Source organism: Homalodisca vitripennis, chromosome 5 (assembly GCF_021130785.1).
Source record: "Homalodisca vitripennis isolate AUS2020 chromosome 5, UT_GWSS_2.1, whole genome shotgun sequence".
NCBI lineage: Eukaryota > Metazoa > Arthropoda > Insecta > Hemiptera > Cicadellidae > Homalodisca > Homalodisca vitripennis.
In genome coordinates this window covers 103130864-103155774 of record NC_060211.1, presented here as the reverse complement: position 1 = coordinate 103155774, position 24911 = coordinate 103130864, and the positions used below count along the sequence as shown (strand labels likewise).

The following is a 24911-nucleotide window of genomic DNA, read 5'->3' as shown; positions in this document are numbered from 1 at the left end:
AGAGGTTTGTCTGACACATGCCAACCATGCATCTGATTAACCGTCAGATCACCACCGACCGCCAGATCTGAATGACCGTCTGGTTGTGACCATGCCCTCCGTCGTCTAGATCACACCTCGCGCCCATAGCTAGTCTGTTCAATCCCTACAACAACACCACCAACTGCTGAATATCCGTCAATGGTAGTTAAGCGTGATGAATAAGGCATAGACACCCAAAGCCCAACTTCCGGATGTAACTGCCTGCTGTAACCTTTCCAGATTAAGATCTGTTAGGTTTTTGATATCAGGATCATAAAAGGTCCTACGAGTACCGAGGAAGTAACAGGTCCGCCTAGTCAGAGCCTCGTATGACCAAGTAAGGCTAGTTACGCTTGGGGGGATCACCATCCCCCAATGGATCAATTCGCGATTCACTGCCCATGCGCTTCACATCGTTGGATTGGAGGCCCTCAGACACACAAAAAGCATGTAGTGTACAATCGAGGTACTAGCCTAGATCCTGAGGTTCCGTTGACAGCAGGACCACCTCATGCAGACGCTTATTAAGCGTTCATCCGAGCTCAACCATTGGTTGTACTCGGATCCCCCATTAGTCTTGAGTGACACTAGAGACAGTGAAATCCCTGGGGGGGATACTTTCCCAGTTCATTGGGGACCACCTGAACTAAGATCAGCCCATCATCTAAACACCAATCGGGCCCTAATCATCGGAAAACGATTTAAAATAACAGGCATACGCGCTGTAGGTAAACCTTAAGGCATTGTCACCTAACAAGGGGGTACTGCCGTTTCGTAGTGCTAGAGAGCGCATTTGTGAACTTCTACTACATACAGCGCTAGATACAAATGTAACTTGTCATAATCAATACTTTATTCTTCGATTTCACAAGATTTGGTTCTGGAATTTGTCTTAACAAATTATTATAATGAGACCATGCAAGATACCTATGTTGCAAGTTTCTGTTCCATTATTCAAGATAAGCTAAAACGTTGTTGTGTTAAATTTATTTATCCAATAAAGACATAAATACCGAATGAAGGAAGCCCTTAACACTGGACCTCTCCTTTTGCTCGGGATAGAGACCTCTTCCAAACCCAGTTGAACGGAGTCGAGGTATCGAGCTGGCAGTTATCGGCGAGGTCATGATGTGCCCGGGAGAGCAGCACATTACAATTTGTTGTGTGTACAATCGTACATCACCTTAAGATTACATCTTATAGTTAACTGATGGCCGCGCATCTGAGGCTCAGCTTTTAAAATAGGGCTAAAGTGTAAAACTACATTATAAATAACGTCTGGGTGCCGTATTAATTGTCAACAAAGCTTCAATGTCAGTTACGAGCTGGATAATACTAGGTATTATAATTTTGCAATTCGTTCAAGCCCTAGTAGTACAAGGAAATCTGAGAAGGCCCTTCCAGTTGATCACATTATAGTCCTCACAGTAACGATTAAGGACATGACCTTTACTGACGATGATAAAAAGACGCCTTTACACCTCATGGGTAAGCATTCCTCTGGTCACTACTAAAAAGGCCTGTCTTAAGTCCCCGCTAACAGCACTGTTATACCTTCCATCACAGTTTTGTTGTTGCGAATGTCCTGCAGCGTTCTGTCTGGAACTGGAACTCTCTCTGTGGTCTGTAGTGCTTACATCCCAAACAATAATTTTGCTTTTTCGTTAACTTGTGCAATGCTGTAAATGTATTGAACAGATCGGGTCTGCCATACTGACACAAGCACAGGGGGCTGCATACAAGCTTTTGATAAAAAGAGGAGTGCATCCTAAGAAGGGCACTTGTGGATATAGCGAGATCCTCCTTAATGAAGATGGCAGATTCACTGCTTGTCCAAAATCACTTGTATAATTCGTCTCTCTAGTAACAGCATCTCTTATATGAACATAATTGTCAAGTCTTAGCTTTGTTTAGTCATTTTTTATGAAGTTCAGTTTTTGAGCACATATTACCTAAACATTGGTTAAGAAGTCCACAGTGATTTAGTAAATGGCTATGTTTCCTTCTTTTGTCATGAGGCAATAAGAATTAAAATCTGCAGCAGTAACAGTCTTAGTGTGTGAAATAGAACAGAGTAACTGTCTTCATTGTAAACAACACACGAGATGATACTGAAGGGTGCCGTAAGGAAGTTCTATGCGTCTCAATGAAGCTCATATATTGGAACTTATTGTTCCTGCTCGTCATCACATCTGTTTTCAAAAGCTGACCGACGATGACAATACCTACATAATGACGTGAAGATCTTTTCTACCTACCTCTATGAGCTCCTGCTGGCTATTTATTAAAATGAATAACAATGAACTTTTTGTCTTCTACTGGAGAAATGTTAATGTAAAGTCTGAAATATACATATTGTTTCAAGCTACATTTTCTGAAGTCATCTAACTAATAATATAGGCTTGATATAAAATATATTTCCGCACATTTTGCCCACTACGTGATTTTTATTTCCAGCAAAATAAATGTGAGTTTCTTTTCATGAAGGCAGTAAAATCCTGATCATTTATAGGCTTGACCTAAGATTTTAAGAATTGGCATGGAAATTCGAATCAACATAAACTTGTTTGCCACCATAGGATGTCATTTGGATACACAAAATATTCAAGAGTTATGCAAGAAATATTTGCTCTCCGGATGTTTTCCACCAATCAGTCTATGGGTCAATTAGGGTAAGGGTTGACAATCGATAAGATTGACTTTACTGCCATTATAGCACAAAGAGACTCGTTTCCTTTCCAATCTGAAACTACAATATTTGCAAATAAATATAAAAACTTCAATTGAGTCCAAAACAACCAAACTCACTTTTAATACTTTTTTTAATTGAATCAGTTGAAAAAATTAAGAAATAATTGATAAAAATTTGCACACCTCAATTGATTTTGTAAACTTGATATCCATTACCCCTGTACTATTTACCTGGAATTTTATCACACCCTATGATGTGACTGGATCTAACAGACAGTTTATTGAAGAACCCAGAGAGTAATGATGTATACCTGTTGTCTAATAATTTGCTTAAGAAAATTATTTTTACGTAGTTAAGCCTATATCCTACTGCTTTAACAAGTCTTCTTGAAGGGGACTTCTCCAATGAACTAAAGACCTCTAAAACTTTCAAGTTTTAAGCAAGGAAAAAAGATATACCTGAAAGTTATCGCACCATATCCGTATTTTCAGTAATCTCAAAACTTTGAGATTTTGGTCTTTGAACAGCTCAATTTCTTCTTTTGAATATAATAACGTTCCACAATTTGGATTTAGAGAAGGAAAATGTACTTCTCATGTAATTGATAAGTTGGTTACTGAGATATTAGTGGTGTTTTAAAGAAAGGTCTTTGTCCAGGCCACCTTTTGTAACCTGAGTAGGGCTTGTGTGTGTGTAACATTGATCTTCTAATATAGCTGGACTTTTATGACATAACCAGGACTCAGCTTTCTTTTTTCAAATCATACTTTAGTAATAGAAAACAAAAGGTTTCTATTGCTGATCAGTGGTTCCAAGAACTTGATATAAAATATGACATCCCTCAGGTATCCGTACTACCTTTTATTGTTTTTTATTTGTATTTGTATTAACGATCTACCAGACTGTGTGCATAGCAGATCTTACTTGTATGCTGATGACACATTTTAAAATACTAACCTTGAAATAAAACATTTACAACTATTAGCTCAAAATACTATTGATGAAGCATCAGTCTAGTTTGAAACTAATGGATTCCTTTTGAAATAAGACCAAACTAAAAAAATGTTATTCAGCCTTAGACATTGTGACATTAGTTTTTCACAGCGATATGTGAACAATGTTAAATTCCTTGGAATTAATTTGGATAAGGCACTTTCTTGGGGAGTCCATGTTGATTACATTACTTCCAAGTTATCCAGAGTAATTTTTCTTATCAGACAATTAACTCAATGAATTAATCCAAACTACATTAAAACTGCATAATTTGCTTACTCCATTCTGTCTTTGGATATTGTAATGTTTAAGGTAATTGCAGTAGGATAGAAATTTTGATTTTGCAAAAGAAGGTAGTTAGAATAATGTCTCCAACACTCTCAATGGACCATTGTAAGTCCTTGTTTAAAAAATTACACATACAAACTCTAACTAATATTTACATATATGATTTCATGGTATATGTATTAAAAAATTTATCTTATCAGGATGTTAATCACAAGAGTATAATGCCAGGAAAAAGTATGATGCTTCAATTAGTATTTGTGGATTTAGTAAAACTTAAGTCATATCAATTAAAATCTACAATAAGTTAATAACCTTAATTGCCAAATAACCTATCAATACTTTCAAAAGTAAATTTTACAACTGGCTTCTAGATATACCCTTATATTCACTTGACTATTTTTTTTTTAATGTGTCTGACATATATTTTTTACAACTGTAAACCATATTCTGTTCAAGTTTTTACATTGTAAACGCATTACCCTTTAGTTTATTTCACAATAGTATCTAGTATTTATGTGATGTACTAAAAGTTGGAATCATATTTTGGAATTAATTACATGAATCAAACACAATCTTTATATGGATTTTCTGTAAGATAAGTAATGATGTCAAATATGTTTGACACCATCAAAGTATGTTAGTCTATTTTAAATAGTACATCATATTTACTTAATTTACCCACTCTTGTTATAGTCTCAAGAACTATTTTGACTTAAGTCTTAAATGGCTGTATTATCGAATTTGTGAATGACTTGTAAGAGTAGTTTTTACTAGGTTATACAAGATGTGGCAATTGCTGGGGTTTTCCTAACTAAATTCATCATAAACCTTCATTTACCAATTAATTATGTAGTTGATTTAGGAGGACTAGGTTGATCTATGGACTTAACCAATCAAGTACAACGGTAGTTGATCTTGCAGATATTTTTGCTTAAGCCATTTTACTAGTGTTAATCATATTATAACTAATAGCATAGTAAAGTAGCAGTCACAGATAAATATTTTTATAGGAAATGCAATAAAAATTACCAGAAGAGTATTACTGAATACATGTAGAAGCATACTGAAGATTGTATAAATCTCATATTAAATTGCAACAGACCACAAACAGCTTTTCTACTTTCCCTTATTTTGGACTATCTTTTATTTTCATATTCAAGTATCTTTTGTATAAAAATGGTTTGATTCCTTTCCTTGCATCTGATTCACTTTTCCTTTTAAAGTAGAGTGTGTAGTATTTCACTACAACTTGTTTATTGTGCGCACCTATGTAAAAATCCATGTTATACTTCTCATGGAGTGATAAAAAAAATTTCTATTTATTCTGTCATAAAAAAAGATGTTTAAAATAGCTGGGACCATAACATTACTTTGTTTTCAATTAAAACAGTATTTAATTGAAAACTGATTGTATGACCTTTTACCTGTCCATAAATATTTATACTTTTTTTCACAACTACTGATAAAATTGAGTTTTGTTTTATTTACAGAACTACTACGAAACTATGGGGTTTTCAGGAAATATGACATAACATATTTTGTAGACATCTTTATATGAACAAAATAAAAAGGGTTTTGGTTGATTTCCTAAATGTCTGCAAATTTGATCTTAAAATGGGGGTATCTCTGTGACCTTTTTCTTGTGTATTTGTAGCTACTTTGTAGAATTCACGCCTAAGCATTAGTACAAATTCAGCTATGACTACAGCAAGAGTGCTCTTGACTGAGGTGCCTGTGCTATTGGGCACAATCACCAATCTGTGAGCGTGCTCTCCATTGTGCGAGTAGGTTTAAACATATGACTCTTGATTTAGAACGCTAAACTCATAAGCTTTACATCTGTATCAGTTATGATAGTCCGATGTCTGAATGGCCAAGAAATAAATCTGAAAATATTCTATACACCATTTCATGAACCGGCATGGCAAATCACATTCTCAAGTTCTCAATGTGCGTAAGCTAGGTATTTTAAAACGTGTCAAAGGGTTAATTAAGCCACCATTTGGTTTATATTGCAGATATCAAAATCAAAACTTTAAGGGATATTTTTTAATGTTTCCAATGTGTATAGAAACATTTGTATAGATTGGCTGACAAATACTTATCTGGTGGCTGTTCCACCAAAACGTAAACACCTTTGTGGGGACACAGGGTGTAACAATTAGTTATTGTAACTTTCTACTTTCATTTGATAATTTAAAAAAGTGCAAATTACTTGGATAGCCGGATTAGTTTGGCGAAATTTAATGGACAAAAGTAAAATACTGATAACATTTTTATTACTGTATTTATTAATAGCAGAGAGAAACAATTGCTCTACAGGAATCAAAAATCTTAACTAAAAAAATATTTCTTATAATACTAAGAGATTTGTTCTTACACTTTACACATGTTTTTATTAAACATACATAATTTTGTTGACATAAAAATCTAGATTTAAATTAAGTAATTTGGGGTGTAAACATAACTTGTAATTCTTAATTGAAAATTATTTATTTATAAAAAAGAATAACATCAGAAAAAGCTACAGAACTAATTCATTTGTCAATTTTACAAATAACTAGATTGACGATACATACTTATAAATAAACACCAACAATGATGTATAATTAAAAATGTCAGAGACTGGTGTTACAAAAAATACAAAATGATGTTCATAGTAATGTACACAAAAATACACTTTTAAAATATTAACTTAAAATCTAGGCTGGAAATGAAAGGGACCTCTTCCTCTTCTGGGGCGTCCTCGAAAGTTACCACGACTCTGGTCTAGTATGGAACTTCTAGTAGTCATGGTGAGTGTCCTTCCTCTAAGGAACAAAGGACTTGTTCCTGTAATAAACACAAATAATCTTATTAAAATTACTGACTTATCAAAACTTTTTGAAGAGTCCGATGAAATTATCGTTCTGGTATACTTCAAAAGTTTATTATATTTCAAATAATAATTAAGGTAACTTTCCTCTTTTAGATAGTCAATTATACATAATTATTTAAATAATTATATATTTTAAACCATGTGATATTTTTACCTATAATTCTTGGTATTAAAACAATTGAACACAATTTTAGATACATGTTTTATAATAATGATAAGGTTATTAATGTTGTCTCTAAGCAATCATTTTCAAGAGAAAAAAGAAAGAACACCAAGTAATGACCTACTTTGTTGTTATGTATTAATGGATACAATGATTGAATAACTATTTCACAAATAAATAAGATAAGTAGTTAATCTAGTCAATGAAATACAGTAAAATCCAGGAAGACTACAAAAGGAAAAGGAATGGAAGGTGAGTTACCTGATCAATTTAGGTCTGTGGGTTCGAGGAGATCGTCTTACAGGTATAACTATAATAATAAGTAGGATTAACTGACTATCAATAGAATGTACATAAATAAATTATTTTTCAATAAATAATAAAAAATAGTAGAACAAATATGATAAAACTGCACTTCCATTTTAAAATGACAATAAAGCCAATCTAAACCATGATCACAAAACTTGTGATCACTTCTTGACAAGGAAATAGTTTTTTAAGCCCAATCAAGTTGGTTATGTGAAATTAAAATAATAACAAAACTTCTATTTAATTGTGCTTACTCATAATTATGTGGATTTTCATTGGAGAAGCTCATAAGTAGAAACATACTTTGGGACTATTTCACTTTTAGTGTATGCTCCATTTTTACCAAGCATCTTGCAAATTTTACGGTCCAACTCTATTTTGGATTTGAAGTGCAAACTTTGATCCAATGTTTGTTAAATTGCCAATGTTGTTAACTTGACTATATTTTGTGCAGTTGCATAAATCATTGATAGTTACGTTTGGACACAGCTAAATAAAATAAAAAAGCACATTATTGCACAGTGATTGACACAGTATTATTGCCTGAGTGGTGCATTCGAGATAAAGTTTTTAGGTTGGGCGCAATAATAGTTGAACAATTAGGTGTTTTGCAGATTCGATCTAAAATATATCTGGCCATAATCAAATATAACAATTTTCATTAATATTCCAATGTTCATTGACATATCCCAGAAACTGACTTGTGGATTTTTTTTTTTGGGGGGGGGGGGTATTGTATACAAAACCTAAAATTAAATTGTATTGTATAATGGTGGCGTGACCAATTATTGGTTGGGTTATTTTTTTAAACTTAGATCTACATTCAACATAGTAACTTTTCTGAATAGAGGAAAAATAGACAAGATTTGATCACCTCAGGATGATTTGTTATTGACAGAAGCATTTCTTTAAAACAATAAAAAAATTATAAAATAAGAATAAGAAGAAAAAAATATATACTAAATAAAAATATTATTCATTCAAATTTTTACAACAAAATTAAACTGGTAATATAGTTTATACAAATTTATAGTTTACATTGAATGAAATTTAGTTTAGTCATGACATAAGAACGTTTTACTGCACACATAAAGCATATACAATTTTGTATAGTTTATTGTTTATTAATTATTATTAATTGTTTATTAAATATTATTTAATTTGATAGTCTTGAAAAAGTTGTCAATGTGCAATGGCAATTATTATTACAATATTAAATCCTTTTACCATATTACTCTCACTTACATTATATTCACAATGACTATGAAACTTTTTGAATTTGACAGTCATGTAAGTTTTCAAGTTGTATATGGAATGTAAACAAATAATGAGTAAAAAAAGAATAATTAAATTAATCATTTCCAACAAATGGAATCATTATAAGGTTTAGCTTTTGTATCTAAATACTTAAGGAGGCCATTTAAATGATATCTTGCAGAAATGCTGCAAACTAAATTGATCAGTACATGAAAATTTTGTTGATGCCTGGAAAAATATTCATAACTTCATTAATTTTCATGAAAACTTAATAAAATTTGCACTGAATTAAAAGGGAATAAGTTTTAATGCTAACATGCTTTGTCAAGTACGTTCCATGGTAACCTTCATTGCACATAAGCAAGACTCTTGATAATTTAGAAAAAATTATAAAATATTGTTTTTTTCCTATTAAATGAACAAGCTCAGCTTACTTTACTTTGACTTCAAGGCCAGTCTTCAGCTGAAGGTTAGATTTTGAAATAATACCAATAGCCAAATAGTCAACAAGTAAAAGTAAACCAAATAAAATTAATTCCAATGTTGCCTAAACATGCTCTAGTTTTACTAATGTATGACGTAAAGTCATAATAAACTAAAAAATATTCTCGCTCAGATATTGCAGGCGGCAATTATTGCTCTAACTAGTGTTCTCAAAGGGTTAACAATAATTTGTTCAACAACAAACACTTATAAATATGTATATAATGTAACCTCTGACAGCTGCTGATGATGGTGGATCTTCATCCCAGACAATAGGGGTAGGGGGGTTACGGGTGGCGCGGCCTCTCACGGTCCCAGGCCTCACTGACCGCCGTGCCGTGCCAGAGCCTCTGGGTACAGATGCTGTCTCCGTAGCCTCCGCTTCCCGACCTTCCTCTACTTCGTCTATCACAGCTGTTGACTTCTCACCTTCCGAACTCACTCCTACAATAACAGATAAGATCTGTGTGTTACTTTATTGTAATCATTAACATATTTACAAGCACATGTTTTGCCTAAAAACCTTATAGTGATGAGTCTTTACAAAGTATAAATTCTTTTATCTAATACAAAGGGTGTACAAAAAGAAAATTGAACTAACAACCTCTATCACTCTAAGGAATCTAATTCAGTGTAAGTGTATCACAATTGAAAGTGCACTGCGTGTTGCTGCAGTTTGTGAGATTCACTGTGTTATTAATTTATTTTACAAAAATAAAAAAAAATTGAACTGTGGAAAAAGTGATTGTGGAATTTCAAGTATTTATGGTTATGAAATCAAATGGTTGTTGATAGCAATCAATATTGATTGAAGGAAGTGAAAATGTGTGAGATAATGATTGCAGCATTACGCCAATCGATGTAGTGGTGACATCTTTAAAGAGGTACATAATCTTTGCATACAAACAGCTAATACTGGATGACATTATTGCTTGGTTGCCGGCAAACATTCAAATCAGCTTTGTTCTTTGCATCACTATCTGATAGTTGAGCATCTTGGTTTGTGAAAAGATTATGCCAGATGGGTGCCTCATCTAGGAACAGTTTATGGTCAGTAGCCCACAGAATTTATAAAACAAGACGTAAAAAGCTTTTGAATTAGGAAGCTTACAGTTATTGAGAAATTCTCAATAGACCTCTCAAAAAGATATGCTAGTGCAGAAAATTGTATGAGAAAAATTGGAGAGGAAATTGAAAAAGTAAGGTAAATATAGACTAATATAGACCTGTCAAGTGAAATGACAATGTGAAAATTTAATGCAAGTACGAGGTCCAATCAAAAAGTATCCGACCTCGTCGTGTATCGCGGCTTCTGCTGCCAATAATGAAATAAGATTTGTTGCGACAATAGTTCCTACTATGATAAGGAAAGGTACAAAGTCTTATCTTGATCCCCCGACTGGTTCGCCGGAGACGGGTCAGTATGTACTGATAAGTCAAGTGCGCGTATCGGTTTTCTCTAACTGTGAAGATGACGGAAAAAGTGGAACAACGTTATTGCATTAAATTTTGCGTGAAACTCGGAGAAAAAACAAAGTGAGACCGTTCGGAAAATTCAGCTAGCATTCGAAAATGAGGCAATGAGTGTTACGCAGATTAAAGAGTGGTATAACCGTTTCAAAAGTGGTCGAACCTCGGCAGAAAGTGACGCGCGTTCGGGCCGACCAAAAAACAAGTCAAACTCCGGAAATCATCGAGAAAGCAAAAGTTTTGATCTGTGAAAATCGTCGAATGACTGTGGAGGAAGTAAGTACTGAGTTAGATGTCAGTTTCGGATCAGCTGAAGCAATTTTAACGGATGACTTGGGATTGCGCCGGGTAGCCGCAAAATTTGTGCCAAAATTGCTGACAGACGAGCAGAAGCAATGGCGATTGGATGTTGCAGAGGACATGCTGCAATGTTGTGAGGATGATGCAGACTTTTTGACATCGATAATAACTGGAGACGAAAGTTGGGTCTATGGATATGACCCTGAGACCAAATTTCAGTCATCACAATGGCAGTCTCCCCAGGATCCTCGGCCAAAAAAAGCAAGGCAAATTCGAAGCAATGTCAAAGTGATGCTTACTGTTTTTTTCGACCACCGTGGAGTTGTGCACCATGAATATGCCCCTGAGGGTCAAACTGTGAATGCACAGTACTATTTAAGTGTCCAACGTCGTCTCCGAGATGCGATTCGCCGCAAAAGACCTGACTTGTGGGCGTCTCAAAATTGGCGGCTACACCACGACAATGCGCCAGCTCATTCAAACTTTTTTGGCGAAACACGGCACTCCGCAAGTTCCTCAGCCTCCATACTCTCCAGATATGGCTCCATGCGATTTTTGGCTCTTCCCCCACCTCAAAAAACCATTGAAAGGCACCAGATTTGAAAGTCGAGAAGCAATTATGAAAAAAACGACGGCTGATCTCATGGCGATGCTGAAAAGTGATTTTCAAGACTGCTTCCAGAAGTGGAAATGTCGCTGGAATCGTTGTGTTGCTTCTCAGGGTGCTTATTTTGAAGAAAATTAACGCCAGCTTTTTTCAGGTAACTTCAGTTTTACGTTGCACCAAAAGGTAGGATACTTTTTGATTGGACCTCGTATCATGTGGTAGTATAATGAGCAACAGAAAGAGAAGAAAGGAGATCGGAAAGGAAGGGACAAAGAGTTTTAAATACTTAGAGAATGTATTAATGGTAAACAACAGTCAATGAGCAACATTAAATAAATGATATATTATAGGACACCCACATATATCCATATCTATATTACACCTCTCTCTATGTATTTTTATTGGGCAGAAACTAGGATGATAGAACAGAAGGACACAAAACTGGTTTTCAAGCCTGTGGGATACAGCTAAAGAGTAGCAGTTAAAAGAAAATAAAGAATTGAATAACTTGAAGAGTTACTAGCGTTACAAAGGATTGAGAAGGGAATGTATAAGGTGGTTTCGATATATGAAGAGGATGGGGGAATATAACTTAATGATGAAGATACAAGAGAGTAGAACTGATTGGATAAACAAGTAATGGAGAGAGATGGGAGGACTATCTGAGACTGTAGGATAGATGGAGTGAAAAGATGGAGATATAAGGATTTGGATGAGACCCTGAAACAAGTAGACTGAGTGATACTGAAAATTGTGGAAGATATGAGCCAATCTACATACACTACCAGTCACAGTATTAACCATTAAACACACGAGTAATTACAGATGCCTTTTTTTGTATTTAGTTACAGATTAGTTTTCGGTTCAGGCAAATAATCTAATTAAAATATAATTAAATTTTTAATGTCAACAATAAGCAAGTTTTAGAAAAATAAATCAAATTTACAAACCATCTCCACTCTCTTCAGGATCCATTTCCGGATCCATCTCCACTACTGCCCCTTCATTATCTTCTTCACGCACATCTCTACCTTCTTCTGCAGTTGCGTCTTCTACTTCTGCCATTGGACACACAACAGTTTAATAATATTGTATACTTAACTGTGACTTTCTTGTTTGACAAAAATTACAAATACTTCAGTAAATTATCTTTTTTTGTAACCAATACTCAACACTTAGCTATTCAAGTATTCAATATGACCAAATACACATTACTAACAAATAAGGGTTTATGATAGCTTTAAATCTAGATGGGATTGGTGAGACGAAAATAAAATTATACAAATGAATGACCAATGAAATGCTTGGCAATATCTCATAATCCTCAGTAAAAATACATTTCATTATCTTGGGTGTGTAATATTGTAAATCACTATTTCAAACATGTAATTTTTTAACATAGATTTAATTGAGCAAGTTTTGGTTCTGCTCATTTGAATGCGCAAATCGCCCAGTCTGCCAGTGTTGCCTTGCTCAGTCTTCGTTTACAAATATAAAGACTTTCTTAAACGATATTTGGATTTTGAGAAGTCCTTCGAAGATAATTTCAGAAATATATTTTAGCCAATCATAAACCATCTGTTTTGGCAAACCTATAATTTATTATCAATAATTGTTAAATAGTGTATTTTTCTCTTGAGAAACACATATCATTTCGGAATTAATATTTCAAAAACTGTATCCTTAATTAGATCTAAGATACATCAGCATGAATGTCACTAGTATTAGAGAACTTCATCAACATAGTAAACTGTATTAACAAATTTAAAATAGAATACATCTTTATGGTTATTTTTATAGCCAGTCTTATTTTATTAGAGTAGAATGATTTTCTCTTGACAAATACTGTACCTGCAGGTGGGGGCATCTCTTGAACAATAGGAGCCGCAGTAATGGTAATAGAGGGAATGTGCAGGTTGTTGTTAGTCTCTGAAAGGTCTTCAGTCGACATGCTCTGACCCACCTCAGCAGCCGTTGGTTCTAAAATTGTAGGAAAATGTTAAGAATAATTAACTAAATGCTTACAACATAATTTAAAAACTCAGATTTAAGAACAAACCAAACAGCTAACCTTGAGGGGAAACCTGGAGAGGAGTTGATGGCACACTTCTTCCAGTTCCAGAGTCTTCCAGCTGACTCAGGTCCATCCTGGTGTCATCCATTCCTTCAGATGCTACTTGGGCAACACCTACAGAACAATGAGCAAAACCATCAATCTCCTTCATTGCCAACTAGCTACATAGATAGAAAATAGTGGGAAGGAAATATGGTGCAACGCCCATGAGTTCTCTTTCCCTCAACATCACAAGCTCTAATTGGGGGACTACACCCACCAAAATCATGTTCAAATTATCGAAATTCATATGACCACTTTAAAACTTGTAATAAAAATGTAACTAATTTACTCCAGTTTTAGTCTAATATTTTAAGATATTCATAATCATGCACAGTGAAAAATTATATGAAACGTGGGAGAATGACTGTTAATACTTTGTTTAAATTCAATCAATAAAATAGTACCAAAATAGCAGAAATCATGAGTTTTTAAAAACAAACATACTGCTATAATTTCAGCAGTTTTTCATTTTTATGGGCTTACTCAATTTTTTATTTGAAACTTTAGTATGCCTTTACATAATACAATAAATGTTATGTTATGTTTAAAAGAATTAAAAAAAAATATACTACCTAATTGCTATCTCAAGATTTTTCTCTCAAAGTTGTACATCTATAAATACACAAAATATGACAAAAACACCTTTTAGTGATGGGTAATTTGTGTAATGCCCATCAACTATTTTCCATGAGTAAGGGAAGCTCACTGGTATTCCAATTGAATGGAAAGAATTTTGATATCGAGGATTGTTGATATTGTAAGTATCAAGGTATTCAGATATTGAGTATTGAATTCGTCCCATTCCTATCTATAACAAAGATTAGCTGTGACATGCTGCTAGAAAAATATATTAAAGGAAAGAAACAGACTGTTAATGAAGTGCTGCAGGACAAAATATCAAAAATGTAAATTTGGCTCTAGGATAAGTTGGAAATATAAGTATGTGCAGCAATAGGCCAACAGTACAATACATTATTGTGGATACAACCAAAGCATACCACACCTATAGCAACCAGTGGATCATCCTGGTTTTCATTCAACCGTTTCCTGAGAAGTGAGAATTTCATTTAATATTAAAACATAAATATCAGTGCAAAAAACTTAAAAAATATATAAGTCTGTAACAGTGTCAGATTCCATACCGTACCCTAAGAGGAAGGTGAACTGAAGCTATACTTAACATTCACATTGAATCAAACATTTCTACCATGGTTATGTCATGTGTAGAAAACATGGTTCCTCCGCTGTGCTTAGAGATCATGACAGAAACATCATAATGCACTCAATTATGCACCTGATGAGACAATGACAATGCCTATCCACCTAGATCACACTATATTTTAATATTTTGTAGTCCATGTGTCTCTGATGTCAAAATGATGTAAAGAGTCCATTTTGAGCTTCTTTTTCACAGACTTTTTTTAATGTCTTCAGACTAACATGACTCCAGATTCCAGGTGTCAAGTTTGTGACAGCATCAGATTCCAGATGCTACATTTAGAGGAAGGAAAACAGGAGCTAAACTCAAAATTCACAAAGACTAAGTTAATTTCTACCCTATCACCGACATATTTACAAATACTTAAAGCCTGAGCCTTAAACTCGTTATTGGCGATAAATCAGACTAGTTGACAAATATTTTTTAGTTCATTTATTTTTACAATCGGTAAGAAGTATTCACTTAAATATGTTACAATCTCGCACCTTTTGGATGATTAAATACCACCAAATAATGAATTGTGATTCGATATTGTATTGCTATTTGATTCACACATCTGTGATACTAACACTGTTTAAACTCATTTATAGTTGACTTATGGACACCTACCAGCTCTTGTAGCAGGCGCAGGAGGATTGTTGTCAGAAAAGGTGAACCTAGCAGAAGGAACATGAGGAGAACTGACAGCCTCACCAAAGCCATCAGTGCGCCGTGGCACGAACAGTGTGGGAGTGCTGGGCACTATACTATCATCTCCTACCTCCTCGTAGCTACCAGGCTGTAACAACACACGCAGAAACATCTTTATTATCTACATAATACAAGTATTATCAACAAAGTCAAAGTCACAGCCACAAGCTAGGTCACAAAATTAACCTAAGAAAACTCACAAACATTTCATATCTATTTGAAGCTTATAAAATGGTAAGAAAATTAAAATCATACAAATCTGTCAATTTAAATAAAAACACAGAATAGATCATTTTTGAATCGTGCATTAAAATCATACAAATTTATAATCTATACTAAAACACAGAATAAACAATTTAATGAGATTTCATAGTTTTTATAATTATATGCAAAGTAAAATATTTTTTTAAATTTAATGTTTTCAAGCATAAAAAACTCATCTATAGCATAGAAAGGATTATGAAGTAACCAACAAAAGCATTTGTTTAAAAATAAATTGTCATCTTACTTATTGATATGTTTCAAATTATTATAAATCTTTTAACTTAACACAGTACAACTGTTAAGGATTTTGTTAATTACTGCCATTTTTTTGAATCAACAAAACATCATATTATTCTTGAATAGTTTCCTTATAAAATTAGGCCATATCTAAAGGCGGATTAAAAAACATGCAACAAGGCTGTTTAGACATAACTGGGTGTCACATATGATGTTAAACGCTTCAGCAGAAAAACACCCTATATAATCTGCACGCTATATATTCTAAATGACTATACCAATTTAACTGCTCATCATTGAAAATGTCCAAAATTTGTACGTAAGTAACACAATCATTATCATTAACATCGTTCTTATAATTAAATGCTCTTATTTGAAATAATATATTCTAAGTTTTATCAGAATTTAAAAGAAAACTATTTGAGTCTATCACAGAACCACAGTCTTACTTAGACACTACTCGAGATTAATATCATCAATTGCTTATCATTTACTTTTCTATGGAATACTAAATATATATATAGAACTTTGTGTACAGTTCTCTATGTACAGTTTGTATGGACTAACTGTAACTGAGGTACTGACCAGAAGCAGTTGTTGTTGCCTGTTGAGAGGAGGGATATGGGTGGCGGAAGCTCGCCGAGTGTATGTCGCCTGATTGCTACTGACACTGACATCACGTCGCCCCTGGCCACTACTGGTAGCTTCCCCGCCCACCTCACTGGCACCCCCAGTCTCCACCACACCACTGCTGCTGCTCTCCGACTGGTTCGGCACCTCGTTACTATCATCTGAAACATCATCTCAAATAGTAAATAATGTTTAAAAGGTAGAGTCTGTAAGAGTGCCTATTAAAATTTAAGTCAGGAATGATGACCAACTCACCTTTTAAGAAAAAAAAAAAAAAAAATAGTTTTAGAAGGATTTACTATAATTTTTTTATTATTGCTAAAATTTATAAAAGTTACAAATCTCCAGCTGTTCACCATGATTTGGATAGTTCAACAATTAAAGAGAACAATTAATTGCTATTGTCACTTTTAGCCCCAGTTTTAGTGACACAATTTATGTGAAACAATAAATAATACAGTTTTTGAGCATGGTTGTAATAATATCTGTTCAATTCTCTATTGGTGGTGGTTTTTTACGTTGAATATCTAAACAAATAAATTTTAATCTTATAGAACACAGTTTTGTACACTGTTTGTTAATATAATAGTAACTATGTGAAGTTATAAAAAATAATTTTTTTTAGAAAATTAACATAAAATTTAATAAATGATTTAGAAGTAATTTAATTACGAATCACTATAAATTAAAAGTGGCCTTTATTACAAATATTCAAGTTTTGCTTTTCAGAATTTTTCAAACAGATAACTTAACTTGTTTGGTTACACAATTAAAAATGTTTGTAAATTTCATTGTTACTTTTTTGTCAAAACGTTTTCTTGTTAGTATCCCACTTTTGCTAGTGTAATCCATAATGGCCTGGGTCACACAACGCCTGGGTTCACTTTTGCAGTTTTTGGGTATGCTGCCTTTCTTTACTTTTTTTTGAATTTTTAGTATAAGTATATGTAAATTATTAAATTGTCTTCACACCTGGTGAAGAGAATAGATTTCATCTCTAGAAATGTAGTGTTATACATTATGAAACATATAACGATGGCAAATTTCCAAAATTCTATTATACTTGTCATATGTTTGATGATTTTTAATATCCTCTACATAAAAACCTGCTGCTTTTCAATGTCATGGCATTTTGAAACTCTTTGACATCAGCAAACCGCTGAGATGCTAGTCACTGATTCATCTTTGGAAATAGGTGACATTTGCTAGCCTAGTTCAGGCTGTAGAGGGATGGTCAAACATCTGATATGAACTTGGCCAAAGGTTAATTTGTTGTTTAAGCTGTGTAAGGGTGAGTGTAGTCATGCACGAATACAACATGTACCAGAAGAGAAGGCCATCACTCTTACTCGACACAGAACAAACACACAAAACACCTGGTAAAAGGAAACCACCATTACTTGCCAAAATAAAGCCAAAGGAATCTTTTGAGGAGTTCTTCTCAAAACACATTGATTTTTATAAGGAATGTACGACCACCAGAAACCTGACCCATCAATCCTACAAGCAACAAACCTACACCCCTTCTCAGCCACAAGATCTGTCACAAAATCAAATTAAAAATCATATTGTGAAGGATACAATCACACCTTCAGTGATGTCAAAAGGAAAGACAGAAGCATGCAGTAGCAACATTTTACAATGCTATGAGTCAATAGAAACAAACTGTTTTTTAGGCAACACTCAGCAGAGAAAAGTGACAACCTAACAATATGCCATCAAAACATAAGAGGTCTGATTTCAAAAATAAACCGGCTGAACCATCTACTATGTGAAATATGTCCCAGCCTCTTAGTCTTAACAGAACACGGTCTCAAGCAAAGTGATATTGAAAACACAAAACTTCAAGGATACACTCTCATATCTGAATACTGCAGAAAAGAACATAAATTGGGAGGAGTTGCTATTTATTGTAAGGACAGCTTAATAAACAGTATAGAAGCTATTGACATAACTAACTACTGTGAAGAAAAACTGCTCGAGGCTGCAATGGCTCACATAACAATCAGAGGGAAGCATCTCTACCTCCTAGGTGTTTACCGCCCTCCTGGGGTAAACATTCAAACTAGCTTGGACATTCTATCAAACATCCTGGAACATATACAAGCACATAATAAATTGTTTATTATGACAGGAGACATAAATATTGACAGATTAAAACCCAACCACCCTGACCACATAATGCTTGACAACAAGCTGGCAACACAAAACATAAGAAGGCTCCCTTTACCACCAACTCGAATTACACCTGACACAAGTACTTCAATTGACTGTATATACACTAATATTCCAGAACATGACCTTAGTGCAACAATTTTACAAACTGGACTATCAGATCATACAGCTCAAATGTGCAGTGTGTATTGTAGTAAACACTATACTAATACACAAACTCTACGGCGACAAATGGGAAGGAGAAACCTCGACCAGCTCAAGTCACTGCTTTCCATTCAAAACTGGGATACTGTCCACAATGCTGAAGATGCAGAGTCAGCATTCAATATATTTGAAGGAGTACTGCGAACTGCCCTTGACATCGCTTGCCCTCAAAGGAAGAATAAAAGTAAAAATAAACCAATTCACTACTATGACCAAGAATCAGCCGAGATGAAAGCTGCCTATTTAAGAGCTCTAAACACCTATGAAATAACTGGAAAGGTGCAAGACAGGGAAACTATGGTAAATATGAAAAAGATGTACGACAATAAACTAAAAGCACTACAACAAAATGAAAATACCCGGAAAATAATGACATCTGACAACAAGTCCAAAGCTGTATGGAACCTAATAAATATAGAGAGCCATGCTAAACAACCTAGTAAAACCTGTCCCAAGCTAAACATTAACAATGCAGTGGTAGACAACCCTATTCAGGTAGCTGAACAACTAAACACCTATTTTACTCAAATAGCTGAACTGACAATACAGCAAAACAACCAACAACTGGGAGATTGCAGACTAGGAGAGGATCTAAACACCCCTCTAATACAACCATTTCATCTGACTCCCACAACATGGAAAGAAGTAAAACAAGTAATACACAGTCTAAAAAATAAATCATCCAGTGGTACAGATGAATACTCTTCAAAAACTGTAAAGCATTGTGCAGAAGAATTGACTCAACCTCTTACATCAATCATAAATAAATCGTTTTCCTTAGGCCAATTTCCTACAAAACTTAAAATCTCCAAGGTAAATCCCAAGCACAAAAAGGGGCTAACAACTGACCCCAAAAATTATAGACCCATATCATTAATCTCTACATTTTCAAAAATTATAGAAAAAATTGTATTGAAGAGGCTAATGACGCATCTTGCAAAACACAGCCTTATTACGGACTGTCAACATGGCTTCCAAAAGGGAAAATCAACTTTATCTGCCATCATAAGCTTGGTTGAATCCATAATCGACAGTATAGAAGAAGGAAAATTCGTGACTGCATTATTTCTAGATTACAGCAAGGCCTTCGACTGTTTGGGACACAATCTCATCTCCAAAAAACTTGCAGCCTTGGGAGTAAGAGGCTTAGAAAACAAGTGGTTTAACAGCTACCTAAAAGGAAGATCTCAAATTGTGGAGATTAAGCATACAACATCTAACCTCACTAGAATGTTCAGATCACACCCTAAACCAATTACAAGAGGAGTCCCACAGGGATCTGTACTAGGACCCATCCTGTTCATTCTGCTGACTAACGATCTCCCAGCCCTAATTGAAAACAACAGTACCAGCTGCATAATGTACGCAGATGATACAACTCTCCTTTTAAGAAATGGCTCAGCTGAAGAATTGTATAATAACTTTGTTCATTCTCTACAAAATGCCATTGCCTACAGCAAATTAAATGACTTGGCGATAAATCCTGACAAAACTACACAAGTGCATTTTAGCAAGAAAAAAGTCCTACCTGCAAGCATCCCCAATATATCAGTGCTTAATCAGACTAAGTTTTTAGGTGTAACTATAGACAGCGGACTCACTTGGACAGATCACGTAAACAAAATTTGCAGAAAGATCAGTACAGGTATCTACGTTGTTAAACGTATCAAATGGGTTGGCACTCTGGAAGTGGCAAAAGTAGCCTACTATGCATTAGTAGAGTCTCACATTAGATACAGCCTCATAATCTGGGGAACCTCGTTAGGGAACCTTAAGAGAGTGCTTGTACTACAAAAGAAGGCAGTCAGGACTCTTGCAAACCTTGAGCCGCTGCAAAGCTGCCGACAGGCCTACCAGACCCTAGGCATACTTACAGTTCCTGCACTCTACATTTATGAAGCGACCTTACACATCGACAAATTAGACCTACAGACTCACATGGACGTTCACAATTACCCCACACGCCATGCCTCAAGGCTTACCATTCCGCAACACAGAACAGCCCTCTTTGAAAAAAAAACCATCATACATAGGCCGAAAATTAAAAAACCTCCTTCCAGACTTCCTCCGAAACCTGACAGGCGACAGACTGAAGAACTCGCTTAGAGAATTTCTACTTAAGAATCCTGTCTACACTATAGAAGAGTTTCTGGAATCTGCAAATACAAGAACTACCATGACCTTCAACATTTAAACAATTTTTAATTCACAACTATTATATTACAATTGTATTATAATAACTTTGTATTATAATCTGACAAATTACTGTTCTTAATGATCATGTAATAAAGATACTTTGACTTTGACTCAGACTGCTCTTTTTAGCCTTTTCAAAGTGTTGCGGTAGGCTTCAGAAGTGATGATCTTAGCACATTCTTTAAAATCAATGGATAAGATTCTCTTAGCATACCAAAAAAATTGTAGCAATGACTTTCCTCCCTGACAAAATTTGACGAGCTTTCTTATTGAGAAATCTTGAAGGAAAATCTTATACCTTTTTTCTGGAATCCAACACATATAATATGATTCTTTCTTTCAGCTTTACTTTTAAAGTTGATTACTAATATTCAAATTAGTCATATATACATATGAATAAAGTAAATTATATTAATTTGCTTTTTATTTTATCAAAAAAGTTGTAGACAATTGTGTTGCCAAAAACACTAATGCTACATTCAACTCTCCAATAATCCTGAAATCTTGCTACTGTAGACTAGTCATGAGACGACCCCTAGCCCAGTACACAGTGTGTTGTAGCAGTATCACCTCATTTTGCAGGCACTTAACCCTTTCCGAGCCAATGACGCTACTAGACGTCATGCCTAAACTAGCGCTAAAAGCCAACGACGTCCACTGGCGCAAAATCAATATTTTTTTTTAAATATAATTTAAAAGCATTTCTGGGTAACAAAATTAGTAAAAACTGTTAAACAAGGTTTATTTAAATAAGGGACAACCGTTTGTGTCTATTTTGAAGGTCACGGCTCTTGTTCGAGCGACAAAATGGCGGGCGGCCGGATGTACATTGTCTCCCGCAGAGCCAACGACGTATACTGACGCGCGCTCAGTCTGCCTGTAGCCTTCCGTGAGGTTAGATGTTTATTCGCCCTTCCATTTTCGATCCGCGTATTTTCATTTCAATTTATATATTAATCAATATTTTTAATCAAAGTACAGTGTAGTTTATGTATTATTATCGTGATGCAGGGCTTTATTGTCAAGTTTTAATTTTTAGAATACTAAGTGTTTCTAGCTATTATTTGCCCATTTAGCAATGGCAAACATAGACGATCAAGGGTTTGAAGACTTTGTGGAAGGAATAATGAACGCTTCTTTTAGCAGTGCACTCGTAGAGGGATCGATCAGTAGTGAAGCCGAAGATATTATTTTACATAATCGTGATGAAAATGACAGTGTTAGTGACAGTGATTTTGAGCCTTTAGAAACTCCTTCATTACGTAATGAAACTCTTGAAAGGGAAAATGCTACTCCACCGCCAATGCAGCCAAACATACAAGGTAGGCCTAGACCTAGACGTAATCACCGACCACGCACTTGGACTGATGTTACTACAAACGATCCAGGCCCATCTCATACAATTCCTCTGTACAATATCAATAAAGGCCCAGTATTACCTAGCACTTTTGATAAGGATACAAGTCCTTTAGAATACTTCCAGTTATTTTTTGACGAAACTTGTATCACGAAAATCGTATCTGAAACAAATGTGTTTGCCCAAGAAAGAAAGTCTCAACTAAATTCTCCACAATCTCGTATGAATAGGTGGGAACCGATTACGGATATTGATTTCAAAGCATTTTTGGGAATGATCATAAACATGGGTTTTATCCCCCTTCCAGACATTACATCTTACCATAGTACAAAATGGGAAGATAAAATTCCTTTTTTTGCAGATGTATTTTCGAGAAATGATTTTCTCAACATATTTTGGAGTCTTCACTTCAATAATTCTGATGGAAGAGCGCCTATGAGTAAGACTCAAAGAATAGAACCAATAGTTGAACACATAAGGGATAAATGTAAGCTATTCTATACAACTAGTGACTTTGTTGCAGTGGATGAAAGTACTATTTCTTTCAAAGGGCAAGTCAGTTTCAGGGTTTACAATCCAAACAAGCCCACAAAATATGGCATGAAAGTTTTCGTTCTATCAGACTGTGTAAATGGATACATTTACGATTTTCTGCCATACTTAGGAAAAAGTGACATTATATTGAATTCCCCGCTTTTGAGAACTACACAGATTGTAAAATTATTGTGTCAGTCTGTCATTTACAAAGACCCGCAAAATCCAACTTCTGGTTTGCATGTATTTACGGACCGCTATTATACTAGTCCCGAACTAGCTGATGAGCTGTTGAGTATAAATTGTTATTTGACTGGGACAGTAATGCCTAATCGTACATCTATGCCACCAGATTTGAATAGACAATCCAAAAAAATGAAGGTTGGGGACATCTCGGCCAAACGAAGTAATGATACTCTAGTTTTATCTTGGAGAGACAAGAGGGTTGTACACATGCTGAGTACTAAGAGCAAAGGGAATAGATCAGAGACTACAGAGGTTGCGAGCAAATGGCCAAATAAACCCCCTACTGCAAAACCAAATGTAGTGCTAGATTATATCAAGCATATGGGCGCAGTTGACAGAAGCGACCATTTTATCGCTTCTTACCAGTTTATGAGAAAAACAAAAAAATGGTACAGAAAAGTATTCTTTTGGTTGTTAGAAGTATCAATTGTAAATTCCTACCTATTGTTCAAACACATCCAAATAAAGAGTAACACTAAACCACTAACACACCAACAGTTCAGGAAAAAACTGGTATGTGACTTAGTAAGTGAGAAAATGGCAGCCAATTCTACAAAGAGGAAAGGAAGACGTTTGACACAAGGACCCCAGGAAGAAAGACTTATTGGACGTCATTTTTTGGAGAAGAGACCAAAGTATTTCCGTTGTGTTGTGTGCACTAAGAGGGGGTTGCGTCGTGAGACGAACTATGCCTGCAAGACGTGCGCGTCGAAGCCTGCCTTGCATCCTGACCTGTGTTTTGAGCTGTACCACACACAACAAACCTACGCCTAAGGATCACATATATGTAGCTCACTTTCAATAAGTATCATTTATAAGTTTTCTCATGTTATAATATTGTAAAATGTAGTGTGTTCTTTATTATTTTTATACTTGGAAAATTTAAATTTTTTAGTTTCATTGCTTTTATTTAATTTGTATATAAACATTTTTACTATATTCTTTATATTTCCTTTAAATAAAAATTACTATATGCTTGTTTTTTGTAAAATATTACAATAATTATGTTCAACTATTGTTAATTTTATATATGAACACATAGAATTTTAAATTAAAATTTTTCAGTGAAATTATGATTTTACCTTTTCTTGGCTGTAAATTAACAATAAAGTGTAAAAAAAAAAATTTGTAGTTTTTTTACCTCTTATGTTATAAGAATTATAAAAAAAAATGGTTTTGGTATGTGGGAATTTTTTTATTTTTACAGTGTATGGCTCTTAGGAGTAGTTTTGGTTATTTATGTGTGGCTCGCTAAGGGTTAAGTCACTAATGACGTCTGCAACATTAGAGCACACGATTATAGTTAGAGTCTCAAGAGAGGCGATTAGCACTCTCAATTTTCCAGTATGAAAAGAGACCAGGGGTCATCTCGTGACTTCTACAGTATATAATTGAATGTTAAAAAAATTTGGTCAAACCATGTCTTTTCTTTATTTTACACGCTTTTGATAAATGATTCTTGTTAGATATAGCAACTGATTGAAAATTATCAATAGATTATAGAATCAATATCAGCAGAGAAAATTTTAATTGCCAATCCTTAAAAGGGTAACATATATATTTGAGATTTTATGGCCTGCTG

At 34.5% G+C, this 24911-nt stretch overlaps 1 protein-coding gene across 1 annotated transcript in view; it reads right to left on the bottom strand.

Moving 5' to 3' along the window:
* Positions 1-6468: 6468 nt before the first annotated feature.
* LOC124362604 (nucleoprotein TPR-like) overlaps positions 6469-24911 on the bottom strand; it is a 77155-nt gene continuing 58712 nt past the window's right edge. Inside the window, 8 exon segments of the mRNA XM_046817254.1 lie at positions 6469-6826; positions 7297-7345; positions 9316-9528; positions 12412-12519; positions 13313-13441; positions 13533-13649; positions 15406-15574; positions 16573-16778. Of these exon segments, the coding sequence (XP_046673210.1) occupies positions 6805-6826; positions 7297-7345; positions 9316-9528; positions 12412-12519; positions 13313-13441; positions 13533-13649; positions 15406-15574; positions 16573-16778 (1013 nt within the window). The 3' untranslated portion in view covers positions 6469-6804.